The 14,055-nt window shown below is 41.1% G+C and overlaps 1 protein-coding gene across 1 annotated transcript in view; it reads right to left on the reverse strand.

Annotated features, from left to right (window-relative positions):
• Positions 1-216: 216 nt before the first annotated feature.
• AACS (acetoacetyl-CoA synthetase) overlaps positions 217-14,055 on the reverse strand; it is a 90,044-nt gene continuing 76,205 nt past the window's right edge. Inside the window, exons 15-18 of the mRNA XM_027853564.1 lie at positions 10,497-10,566; positions 7,653-7,711; positions 6,023-6,225; positions 217-1,733 (exon numbers count right to left, since the gene is read on the reverse strand). Coding sequence (XP_027709365.1) covers positions 1,596-1,733; positions 6,023-6,225; positions 7,653-7,711; positions 10,497-10,566 — 470 coding nt within the window. The 3' untranslated portion in view covers positions 217-1,595. The remainder of the gene's footprint in view (positions 1,734-6,022; positions 6,226-7,652; positions 7,712-10,496; positions 10,567-14,055) is intronic.

The following is a 14,055-nucleotide window of genomic DNA, read 5'->3' on the forward strand; positions in this document are numbered from 1 at the left end:
GTCTCAAGTCCCATGTAAATCTGCAGGTGGACACTACGGAGTTCTGGTCAGGACCCCCAATGGCTCAGAATAGCTAATCACTCTTACTGGGAAAGAGATTACAAATGCAAAACTTGCTGATGAGAGGAAGCAGGCGTCATTACAACAATATGTCAATACATCTGTGGAAATCAGCATTCTCTTCCTTTTAAAAAATGACAAGCATTTATACATATATATAATATATAGATATATTCATTTATTTGTTGCACCATATTCCTAACAGCACTTTCCCCCTTTGTATTATAACCCGGAAGAAAAAAAGAACTCAAAAGATTAATTTCACTCGGAACATTGTGCTCTGTTGAAAAAAAAAATACAAAAACGAGTAATAGAGTTTGTAAAATTCATAACAGGATAAAATAAAGAGTTCACCAAAATAATTTGTTGGTGTAACATGGGAAGCTCTAATAATGAAATTGCAACATGAAACTAAAGAAATCAACATATCCAGAAAATACAATAATATCAGAAACTGAAGGAGTATTTTCCTGAGGGCACAAAGGCTACTGGGCACCTCCACCTCCATCTCTCCCAGAATCCAGGGCCAGCCCCAGCGCTAGAAGGACACACTTCATCACCAAGGCTAAAAACATTACACAATGTTTCTATTCGTACTTCCAGAAAAGGAAACATCACCCAGTGGTACAAATGTCTATCACCAAAACATACAAACCCAACACTTCACAATTACATTTAAACTTTTTTAAACTACTAAAAATTAAAAATCAATTCAATAGGAAAGTCCTATGAAATATTAAAATCCATTTGTCAATGGGAAAGCACAGGCTTTTCACAAATCTGGTTCAATGAGCTATGACATACTAGCACAGGCATATCTAACACAGTCTAACAGTCACTCAGCTGCAGAGTTTGTAGCAATCAGCTACGAACAGCTCTGGGACTAGAGCTACACCTAGACCCGTCTAAGGACCTGCTGATGCTCAATGAGAAATCAGCATCTCCTGAGGAACTGTCCAAGGTGCAGAGTAAAACATAAGCTACATTATTAAAGTCCTGAGGTTCACCTTCCCCTTGAGGAATGAACAAGATCATTCAGCAGATCCACTTGAAAGCTCTCATCGTGAATCTAAAATCTCTGTCACCCCTCAGGATAAGGAACTATTTGATAGTATTTCAGTTTACCTAGACCACCAGCCAGGCCCTCAATTTCCTCTTGGACATCATCCTGTCACTGAACGATGGTCATAACATATACACGTGCACTCCTATATACAGTTTATGTGTGTTTGTGTGTTTGCGTGTGTAGTCATACACACATTCAAAGTCTCTCTTTCCTAGATATACATATAGATAAATAACCCCACCCCCAAAGCTACCTTTTCCTCTAAAATCTAGGATTACCCTCCAAGTTGTCAAAGATGCAGGATAAAAGATCTCAACTGCTCAAGAGGGAAATCATTTACCTCTACCACTTATAAAGTACTTTGTGTAAGTTTCCTTTGTGAAAGAATCCTCAGTATTTAAATGATTTTTGAAGATAGGAGAGTTCTATGTACAAATGTGTGTCAGAGAGATGCACAATTCAGTCACGTTTAGAAATTCTGAAGCTCAGGAATATTCTGGTACAAGTCTAAGGACTCAGGGTTGGAGAAAGAGCCACGCTGTTCCACTGACTTCCCAGCAACGATGTGTTTCACCGCAACTTCCACTTTCTTCCCATTAATTGTATACTGTAAGGTAAGAGAAAAGGGAAAAATTCAGAGCGCACTCCTCGGTAAAAAACCCTCCCCGCCACGTGTACGTCCTTTTGAAGAAAATCACCTGCACTGTTCAAACAAGGACTTCTGTATCCGACCACGTGCCACACACCTTAGTCTGTCTAAGACCTTAAGCCTTCAGGGGAACATAATAAGTTGCCTTTCATTCGGAAGAACGCCTTCTCCTCCTGAAGTTTACTCTGCCATCCAGAAGCTGAGCTCAACTCGATGTAACAAACCCTGGTGCAGTACCTATCATGTACAAGGCACTGAGTGACACACTGAAGACAATCTTTGTCTTAATAGTCCCCAGGCTCTCTCTCTCTCCCGGAAGACGGGACAGAGAGAGAAACATAACACAAGAGAGGGAGAAAAGAGTTCTGGAAAGCAGAGATTGGATAAATTACTCTAGAAATATCTTTCTATCACTAAAATCAGGGGGATTATAGAAAACTACACAGAGAGAGTGACACCTGAGTTGAACCCTGAAGGAAGAGAAGAAATTCCAAAGGTGGGGGTGAAAAGGGAGTGCATTCTTTACCAACCCCACTCCTTTCCTTACTGAAATAAAAGCACCAAACTATTAGGACATCAAGAGTCAATCTGACTAAGCCTATTACTCCAATGTTACAAGTGAATTCAGTCTTCATCACTGCACAGGGCTTCAGGACCTTCTGTTCAACAACACCTGGGGAAGAACCTAAATCATGGCAGAGACCTTGGCTTCAGAAAGTTTAGAGTCAAACACAGAAAGCACAAGAGTTGTTCTTTCTTCCTGGTCACTTCTCAGGGTTCAGACTCAGAGACTAGAAAGTAAAATGAATGTGTTTTGTCAAAGTGAGATTCCCAATTCCTACAAAACCAAGAAAACCTTCCTGGAAGAACCAACTTTCAAAGAGTAGAGAAGTTGGGGAGAGCTTAAAAGCAGAGATGTCAACAAACCTACAAGAAATAAGGCTGCTAAGGTCACCAAATGAATGAAACAAGATAAATTAATTTCAAGGTAATTCTTCAATACTGTCCTTTTCGCCATCAGGTCTAACTGTTAACAATTCTAGTAGGAAAGTTCTTCTTGAAGTTCTTAATTGTATTAGCTTTCTCTAGAAATATATCGTGCATGGGGGCAGCTAGGTGGTGCAGTAGATAGAGCACCGGCCCTGGATTCAGGAGGACCTGAGTTCAAATGTGGCCTCAGACACATAACGCTTACTAGCTGTGTGACCCTGGGCAAGTCACTTAACCTCCATTGCTCACAAAAAATATATATATATCTTGCATAAGCTTCCCACCCTCACCCACCACTCCCCACTCCCCATTAAAATTGGATTTAAGTAACTAACAAATGTGGATGGGTTAAGAAACTTTCTTTCAGAGCAAAGCCATCGAACATAGAATACAGCATGGTATCAGCATGATCAGTTTACCACGGACGCATTTTTACCTGAAGCATAATTAAAATTCAGTCATTTGAAAAAGTCCGTCAATGTGTGAACTAATTAATGATCTAAGCAGTGATGCCCCAAGGCCTGCCTGTTATCTACACCACACTGCCAACATCTTATTTCTCGCCTTTAAAGTCGAATGTCTCCTGTGCTGTATAGACTTAAGTTCTATACAAAAGGGCCCTAGGGACCAAAAATATGCCTCTCTTGTCAGTCAGGAAAATAAATAGACCGTCACTGAAAGATAAAGTGTGCTGCTTTTGCCTTTACTGGAAAAATCACAAGCTTCAGCCTCTCTTGGTTTCTGGATAGGTTAGTGGTCACTAATGGTGACAAATGTCTTAATTCAACTATCTGCATATGGTGAGAGGACTTGGAGAAATTGAAATATTAAGTCCAAGTCCTCACTGGCCCACTGGGCTCTGTGGGAGGGAGATAAAAATAAATCATTTTGTTCTACGGGGCCTCTCGTCCCTAAGTGGCATGCCAGGACTGAACAAATCCAATCCAATTTTCTAAGTACTTAATATGCATCTACTACGAGCTCAGAACTGTTTTACAAAGTATTGTGTGTGGTTGGGAGACAGGAGAGATTCAAAAAAGAAGACAATGCAGACCTAATGGTAAAAATAAATCACAACTACAGGAATTTAGATCAGAACAAGCTAAGTGTGGGCTGGCGTCTTTAGAGAATACTCCATGGAAGAGAAGGACCTTGAGCCAGGCCAAGAGGAACAGACACATCTGGAGAAATGAATAGGACAAGAGTGCATTCTAAAAAGAACAAAGTGGCAGAAATGAGAAGGCACCATCCAAAAGGTGTCAGAAATACAACATTAAAGTAGGAAGGGCCCTCAGAAATCATCCGGTCCAGCCTGTCCCTTGACCGCCCCAGCCCCACTTCAAGAAGACATGCATACTATCACACTGTTAGGGGAGCTGTGAATTGGTCCAGCCATCCTAGAAAATAATCTGGAAAAAAGATTACTAAAATGTCCACACCATTTGACCCAGAAATCCTACCACCAGGCAAGAGCTCCAAGGAAATCAAAGAAAGAAAAAGAGAGAACTCAACTCCAGCAAAAAACGAGGTACGAAGTACCTAGTACCTACAACAGAAGGGCCTCCCCCACTCCAAATTACTTTGTACTTGCTTTGTATGTATTTATATTTTTATCTGCTGTTTCTTCCAGTAGAGTGTAAGCTCCTTAAGGACAGGGGTGGTTCGCCCAGCACAGGCCCTGGCACGTCAGAGGTAACTGAGAAATCCTTGCTGACAGATCAATGGATCATTATTGCACTTTGATAAGTGACCCATAAGAAGAATTCAAAGAAACATGGGAAAACTTATATGAACTGATAGGACATAAAGAAAGCAAAACTAGAAAAACAAAATATAAAACTCCAACAATGTAAACAGAAAAAGCAATACAGAAACTGAATGCTGTCTGATTACTATGAAGGGGGTCAATCCGGAAGAAGAGCTCAGAAGATGCACCTACTTTCCGCCTTCATCAGAGAAGTGGGAGACTGAGGGTGTGAAATGTAAATGCTGTCAGGCACACTCGATATGCGAGTTGTTCTCCTAAAGTGTTTTTTTTTTCCTTTGTTACAAAGAATTACATCCCTCATTGGATGTGGAGAATGAAAGGACACATCTGTAAATGAAAGTGAGATCAAAACAACAGGTTCTTAAGCCCCAAAGAGGGAAAATGACTTACTCAAGGTCACCCAGTGAATTCACACCAAAGACAGGCCAAGGGCCCAGGCTTGATGCTCTCATTACAGTTTTACACACAGCAGCAGACACTTGATATACTTCTGGTTTGTGAATTTCTGGATATCAACTATCCTCACCCACTCTCCATAATCACATTCCGAACCCATATTAACTATCAGGTTTCCTGACACATGATTAAAAAGAAATCCTAACAGTTTGAGATACTTTGTTTTTTAAGCAAAAGAAAGAAACTCAAAGTTGTCAGAGAAAGAAAACAGTTTTAGTGATCTGAAAAATTTAATGGAATTACAGTGTTCAATATTTCCTAATAATGCATTTCTACGGCTAAATAACGTTTACACATTCACACCAACTTCTGGGCAGCATTTTATTTTGTTTTTCTCACAGTGGATCAACTTAATTTCAAAAATATGTTAACCAGGTGGTGTTTTCTTGCGGCCTTTCCTTGAGAGACATAGATCCTGTAAGCTTAAAATACACAACACTGTTTGTACACAAAGGCATGTATGTACACACATGCTCAGCACTTTGTATTTTAGGTTTACAGAATGCTCTCATTTTACAAGCAAATGAGAGTTAAAGCTGCTCTCCAATCTGGGTGAATTCCTACTCTTGTCTCAAATGAAAATCTCAGCAGATGGAAATCAAAAAGGGAAGCCAGCTTTCTCCAGCTATACTTCTAAGGAACCTCAATCTATACTTTCCTTCTTCTTCATAGTTTAATATCAAACCTAAAGGAGAAAGACTACCTTGGAAGCTCTAAAAAGTCACAATTCATCTTCTGAACAATACTTCCAAAAAGGCACAAAAATCGTATTCGTGAAAAACAGGTCTTTCTATTGGGCTGTACACACATCCAATGGGCGTACATGCTCATCACAGACAGTTTAAACGCAGTCTCTGGAAAGTAAAAGAAAACAAAGCACTCGGCAACGCAGAGAAGCTACGCAGAAAACAAGCACAGCCCTTAGCTGCAGAGACTTCCTGCACATCTGCTCCAAGGTAGATGACAAGTACCCAGTGGTTATGCCAAAAGTGACAGAAAAGACAGTCACCTGAGAGAGGACTCCCCAACCTACCGGGATGTCTTTGGTCTCCAGAATGAGGCTGGGGACATGCCTGGCTGACAAGCCAAGGCGAATGGCATCCTTAATCCTCTTCACCAAGTCCTGACTGAATGAGTGCTCAGGAACCATCTTCAGGAACAGGATCACTCTCTCTTCCCCATCCTTGTTGTACTGTGGGATACAGAGGCTGTCCATGACTTCCTCAAAGGCTTCAACTGTGGAATACAAAAACAACCCCCACATCTTGTCAACTCTCCAGCTTTGGGTTTTACCCCAGTCTAAGTCTCTCCAATTTACCTCAAGGGTAGATTTCCTCCCCTTCCCCTCTCACTTCTTTTTCTACTCATATATACATATGCTCAGCAATCCAGGGACTGACAATCCCAAAGGTAAGCCTCCAGGACCCACTGCATTGCTTCTCTGTGGCTCATGAGACCCAGAAGGACTCAGGTGAATAGTACAAAAGGAAGCTCTTCTGCAAAGACTGCAATTGTACCAGAAGAAACATTTGCTAATACTTTGGCCTTTATGGTGTAAACAGTAACCTGTTTAGTCCATCACAACCGTAACAGACCTGAAATTCTCTCTATCTCCACATACTACTTAATGCTGTTCCCTACAAATCCCTGAGAGTTTGGGGAGAGGAATGAGAGCAATTCATTGAGATTTTCAAAAGGAGATTATACATGAAAATATGCTTTGTATAACTAAGATTAGCCTAGCTAACAGTTCATAACAACATGGGCCTCTTTCTTCACCTGCATTATTATGCTCTATTGTTAAAAGGAAACTTCACACAGTTGTCACTGTTAACCATATTTAGGCTGCAGTTATTTTTCCTGCTGTTGGCTGCTACATAGGAACTTAGCCGAGAAGGAATAGCACCTGAAAAGGATGAGGCAGAGTCCCCTAAAAAAGCCTCATACACAATGGAACTAAAAAGATAAAAACTGTGAACCAAACAGTATTTGTTATGGCCAAATACTTAAGTAAAAACAACTGCCAGGTGTTTTAATTTCCAAGGCACTGGCTGAAATTCAAATATAAGCATCTACTGCTTTAGGGGATGGTTTATATGTCCCACAAAATTGGCCATTTAACAAATTTTCTTTAAAGAAATACGTGGCAAAAGGGCCCGGGAGGCCTGAAACCCAAGTTCTTGATCCAGCTGTGCCATTTATTAGGGACGTCAGTTTTATTTGTAAAATGAAGGATTTCAACTCAATCTTCTCTAAAGTCCACTCCCACTCCATGAAACTATGTATCTATCTAAGCCTCAACTGGTTGGACCTAGTGCAAAATTCACTTGAGTCAGGAAAGCTGGGCTCTAGAATGTTCCAATGCTAACTGGTGTGTAACTGGCTTTGCCATTGCACTCATAATCAATCACTTCTCCTTCACTTGCAGATGACATTGATTATCCTTTCAACATATTATGAGACTAAAACTAGATAATTCTTAAAAGCACTTTGGAAAGCAGAAAATGGGAAGAAGCCTCAAACATGGTGGCAAATGAGCACGTGACTTGTTTAGGAATAAAAACAAGGGACTTGGAATTTCTGAGTTCTGGACTACAAAGACTCCCCCACAATATTTCTTTTTGCTAGTAGAGGCCAACTGGTAAGTGAAACAGGATTCATACCAATATTATAAATTTCAGAGCTGCCAAAACGGACTCCATTAGGGTTGAGTGTACCATCACTGAAAATAAAAACAAAGACATTAACCCAGAGCTGCTCCTCAGAGAGGTGGCAGGGAATGAGCTGCTTCTCATAACCATCATCAGCCATGACATTTATAACCATATACAGAGTTAAAAGTCACACTCAGAAAATCTGAGGTCAAATACCAAGACTTTCAAACGAGATCTTAGTTAACAACTTTCCACCTTCATGCAGTAATTATCCAATGTCTCCACTGGAGAGTCAGGAGAGAACTAGCTTTGAATTCTGCCTCCAACACTGATTAGCCGTGTGACCCTGACAAGTAACTTAACTTGTCTGCGCCTCAGTTATTTCATCTCTAAAATGGAGTTAATAATATCTGTTAACATCTACAGCACCCAGGGTTGTTGTGAGGATCAAATAACATAAAGTGTGTAAAACACTCTGAAAACATTAACATACTATATAACTGGGCCATTAATGACACTCTTACTCAATCCACTCAGGATTTCTCACTCCAATTGCTCCAGTCCCCATAAGGAACAACAGGCTGGCCTGAACTGGTATCCACACTCCCCTACATGTCCTTAGCAAAACACCACTAAGAATACGCAGGTGTGTCAAGCTTTATGATGCAAGCTGGAAGGAATAAAAATTAACTCAACAAACAATTATTACTAAAGTGACCTCCCTGCCCTCAAGGAGTTCACATTCTACCAGGAGGATAGAACACCAAAACAGATACAAGTTACAGACAAAGTAATTTCAGGACAAGAAGAGCATTCACCGCTGAGGAGGGAAGGTAGGAAGACGAGAAAGTCACTCGTAGGAGGTAGCACTGATTCGAGCCTTGAGCCAGAGACTCTAGAAGGAGGAGGGGGACAGAGACTGTGTTCCAGGCAGAGGAGTCATACTGAACAAAGACAAAGGCAGGAGATGAGGAGTAAGAGGCGGACCAGTCTGGCAAGAACAGAGATTAGGGAAGGGGGAGTTAGGTGGGAAAAAAAAATGAGGTAAAGTGAGCTAAAGCCAGACAGTGAAAGGCCTTAAGTGTTGAACAGAATAGTTTCTGTTTTATTCTCTAGGCAAAAGGAAGCTCTAAGCTTTCTAATAAGGGCAACGACATGGTAAGACTTGTGCTTTAGGTAGAATTTCCAGGCAGCTGTGTGAAGGACGGATTGGAGGGGAGAGGACGGAAGTAAAGAGACCAATTAACAGGCCTCTGCAACAGTCTAGCTAAAAGGCAATGAGGGGCCAAACTAGAATAATAATAGCAGTAGTAGTAATAACAATAATGAAAATAATAACTAGCATTTATATAGTACTATAGTATAGATTTACAAAGCACTTTACAAATATTAACTAATTTAATCCTCACAAGAATTCTGGGAAATGGATGCTGTTTGTTATTAGCCCACCCATTTTACAGATGATTAAATTAAGATAGAGATTAAGTGACTTGCCCAGGGTCACACAGCTAGTGACTGTCTGGTGCTGAATGTAACTCAGGCCGCCCTGACTAAAAGGTAAGCAAGATACAGCTGCTGCCTTTGAGGGGACTATAGAGTAAAGGAAAGAACATTAATACATAAGAAGATCAAGAACAATACTAGGGGGTCGATGTTAAGGGCCAGGTCAATGGCAGAGACAAGTTCAAGGACAGGAGCATTCACTGAAGGCCAGTGGCTTCCTGGAAGGGGCGGAACTTGAACTAGTAAGAAGGAGACACTTGCAGAGCCACATGATGTGCACAACAGTAAAGAGGCAGGTCTTTGCAGGGTCAACAAAGTGCACTAGAGAGGGGTGCATCGGAACATAGGGCTGGAATCTGGCTACACCCAGATAGGTCAGGGAGTGAATAAGAAGAATTGACATTTACATGGGATGTCCAAAAAGTCTTAGTAAAGTTGTAACCTTTCATAACCTCAGAAATCTAAATGCTACAAACTTTAAAATTTTTAATTACTTATTTAAAAAATACTTATTTAGTTTTGTACTTTTTGAATAACAGATTTTTAATTTTAACAAGACTGAGCAGCCTGTCATCATGCAGTGCATGTACGGCAGCTCCCGGATGACATTTCCTCAGTCTGGAGGTCCACCTTGGTCAACTGATCTATCTCCGTCACACTTTTTTTGCTGGGTTTATATCAACACTATCACGTATGTGCCAAAATCGTACTCTTTAGATAATCTCTAAGCTAGGATTACAAATGTAATCCTTTCGTCACAGAGTAGGAGCTGAGGAAAGTTTTTACAAACTTATTCAGAAACAGACGAGCAATGTATACTTTTTCATGTTATGAATTTTCATAACAAACATCAATATGTAAAAAATGTCAATAATTAACCTTTAAAGTTGTTATTTTTCTAAGTTTGTAACATTTATAATTCTGAAGTTATTAAAACTTTAAACTGTACCAAGTCTTTTGGGACACATCTTTAAGGTCTACAAAGTGTTTTCATCATCTCATTCACAGGTTCAGAAAAGCTAAGAGACTTGCTCACAGTCACACAGCAACTAAGTGGCAGTGGCAGGAGTCCAAAGCTATAGCCACTGCACTAGGCTATGCTCTAAAGGCTGGGGATCTGAGAAGTGATGAAGTCCCATGGAACACCCAGACTCCCCCTAACATAGGCATTAACGATGACAATGAGGAAGTATTTAGGAGTGTTTAGGACTACCTGTCCTTCTTGCCCCACCTGCCCATACCCTTCACAACAGCCTTGCCTCATTACCCCTCAATCACACACCACCCCACCTCATTTTCCTCTGCCCCCTCCCCATTAAAATGAAGTGGACAACCTGGATAGCACCTTACCTCCTACCAAGCATGATGATCCCTCCAGTTTTGGGATTTATTTTACAGTAGTCACCATGGGCCCAAACACCTTCACAGAGACAAAAGGCAGAAAAAAGGTCAGTTTTCTGGTGGAAAAGTTCTCCAGACAGAATAACCTGTGTAGACTTCTAAGGCTGGCATTACAATGATAACACACCACTATTTATATACAAGATGATCCTGGCCCACCAGTCACCCTAAAATGTGAGTTGAGATGTCTCCCCATTAACCCATCAGAATCCCTCCCATGGTTACCATGCTGACCAGTGCTACATACATGTAGGATGGATGGCTGGATTAGGCTGGGAATGGGTGTTAGGTCATGATAAAGAGAAAAAACAAGGAGCTGAGACAAGGACCCATGAAGATACCCTCACTAGCGATGCATTCTATCCCACTGAGGGAACCTGACTGCTGTCAAAATCTGGGGGACAAAAAGAAAGTTCCTGTTTCCAATCACATCTCTCATTACATTTCTCCTCCTCTCAGGTGCTACACCATTCTCCCCACCCCCAACCCCTCCAAAAGGCCTAAAGAAAGTCCAGTGCCTGATAGGACACTACCACAGGAGAAAAGTCAATCCCTGCTCAGAGCCTTGTGTGATCTAGTTAATACGCAATTATCCATACTAACAGAAGCCAGATTGGGGTACAAATAATCCAAAAACTAGAATGTTTTACACGTACATTGCTGCAGCAGTACTACAAGAAAATCAAAACACAAAAGGTCTCAGGGAGTCGTGACAGCCTCAGCAAATCAAACCAAACCTAATAATTGAGCTATTTCAGACTTACTCTAAAGGCAGTATGACACAGTGGGAAGAACACTGACTCAAATTCCATTTCCACCACTCATTCCATAATGACCCTGGGCAAGTCCCGTGACTTCCCTAGAGCTGGTTCCCACATCTATAAAATAAGAAGCCTGGACTGGAGAGCCTCTATGGTCCCCTTCTTCCGGCTCCAATTCCAACCTTAGGTAGAGTGCTGGCAAAAAGCCATCTCCCTTCTCAACTCCAAAGAAACCCCCCCAGTCCCGCCGTGTTTTCCTCCTATGAAGAAAATGCTACTGAATCTGGATGCTCAATGAGCTCCCAGAGAACTAGGACCTCAGGATTTAGGGGACAGCAGAAAAATCAATCCCAACAATGACAATGATGTCCCAAAGTAGAGAGCTTCAATATTTGCAAAGTGTTATCCGTACTTGGCCTCACTTGATTCTTTCAACCACCCTGAGAGGTGAGAAAGGTGCTACTATTGCTTCCATTTTACAGATGAAGGAACTGAGGCACAGGAGACTTGCCCAGGCCCCAAAGTTAATAACTGTCTTGAGGTAAGATTGGAATTGATGTTTTTCTCACTCCAAAGTCCCGGGCTCTATCCACTATCCCATGCTGCCCCACACATTTGTACTCATTCAAAGTAGAAGCCTCACATGATACCCAAGGAAATCTGCAATTTACTCTTTTCCTCTCACCCATGTTAAAAAAGTAAAACCTTCTTTATAGTCTATTTCTGTTTATTTTCACTGTAATTTTCGAGGAGAATGATTTCCCTAAGTTACACCCTACTATGTCAAGTCTAGCCCTTTGTTTTTATCTGTCATTATAGGTTATGATGAGTGAGAGGACAGAGAGGCACGCTTACTACATCTGTTTCTACGATTTGGAACAAGTCCATGTATGCCCAGACAGACAGACAGCTATCCTGAGGCTGCTCTATCCATTTCTTTCATGAGTTAATGGAGGTTGATCATATACCTCCCCCCTTCTCAAACTTTTTCTAGCCTAGAATGTTGTTTTTTTTTTTTTTAATTTGGCTAGGCAATGGGGATAAGTGACTTGTCCAGGGTCACACAGCTGGTAAGTGTTATGTGTCTGAGGCTGGATTTGAACTCAGGTCCTCCTGACTCCATGGACGGTGCTCTATCCACTGTGCCACCTAGCTGCCCCTTAGCCTAGAGTCTTCATCCTTTTAGACTTGCACATACAGCAAAGCCCCAGCCTCAGGGCCATTTTTCCCACCTCAGTTATCAGCACATACAAATCTCTCCTACCCAATCTGCTTTCATGACTTCGCCAGTCCAGCCAAAAGGCTGATGCTAAGACCCAGCAGCTGATCATCCTCAGGTATCAGTCAAATTCAATGCAATCAGCCATGTGGTTCCATTCTATTACATCCATGGCTCCCTTCACTCAGTAATGGAAAATACTGAGGGTTATTCATTTCAAAGTATGCTAAATAAGACATATAGTTTTTCTGACACAGACTAAAACCACTGTGGTAGAACTGCTAGAATCTACTCTTTCTGAACTTGTGAAAATTCAACCTAAGCTGAAGTTTGCTTTTATATCATTTAAAAAGGGGCAGTTAGGTGGTGCAGTGAATAGAGTGGCAGACCAGAGTCAGGGAGATCTGAGCTCAAACCCAGCCTCAGGCACTTACTATGACTCTGGGCAAGTCACTTCACTATGTTTGCCTCAGTTTCCTCTTCTGTAAAATGAGCTGGAGAAGGAAATGGCAAACCACTCCAGCATCTTTGCCAAGAAAACCCCAAATGGGGAAACAAAGAGTTGGACACAAGTGAACAACAAATATTTAAAAAGAAAGGGTTTGCTGGGGAAATAAGTGTATAAATAAAATGGAGGTGGGTGAAGGGCAGAGGAGGATGTTTCATTTTTTAGCTGTCTTTAAGTGTTTTAAAGCACAGGAACTGCTGTTATGTAAGGTTTTGTTATTTAGTCATTTTTCAGTCATATCTGAGTAGTTTGCCATTTCCTTTTCCAGCTCATTTTACAGACAAGGAAACTGAGGCAAACAGGGCTAAGTGACTTGCCCAGAGTCACACACTTGTAAGTACCTGACGCCAAATTTGAACTCAGGTCTTCCTGATTCCAAGCCCAGTGCTCTACCCAGTGGGCTCTATCCATAGCTATAGCTAAGTAAGGGGCTGCTGCTAATTACATGAAATTCATCCATTCACTTAATGCAGGCCCTGCTGGATCTTTCTTCAGAAATACTTTATTATCAACATGTACTTGAAAGAAAGAAAACTGCATTTCTTTAAAAGTATTCTAAAATTCAGAATCGTAAGTAATTTGGATGAGTATTCCTCCAAATATTTTCAAAACAATGAAGTCTGACTGCACATCAAAACTGATGGTGGGAGCAAAGGTCTGTCTATCACTGCTCTTATCAGCTATCAAACTAATTCAATCAAAATATTTTTCTTCCGTAACGAGAACGAGATGTAATTTGCTATTCAGTTCATTCAATTATTTACTTAGCACCTACTCTGGAACAAGTACCAAGGCACTTTGCTAGGCACAGAGGCTTCTACAAATGATATGTTCACATTATCATATGTAGCATAGCAGAGGGTTGAGAGGGTAAGGGAAAATAAAAGCCAGAGCAAATCTTACTGCCCAGAGTCACTTGAAACTTTTCAATTCTCAAAATATGGCTTCTATGACTCTAAGTTATCTTTCTGGAGAATAAACACTTAGTATAAATAACTCCAGAACAGATAGCTGCCTCAA

This window comes from Vombatus ursinus, unplaced genomic scaffold (genome assembly GCF_900497805.2).
Source record: "Vombatus ursinus unplaced genomic scaffold, bare-nosed wombat genome assembly UNPS02009994.1, whole genome shotgun sequence".
NCBI classification, from domain to species: Eukaryota; Metazoa; Chordata; class Mammalia; order Diprotodontia; family Vombatidae; genus Vombatus; species Vombatus ursinus.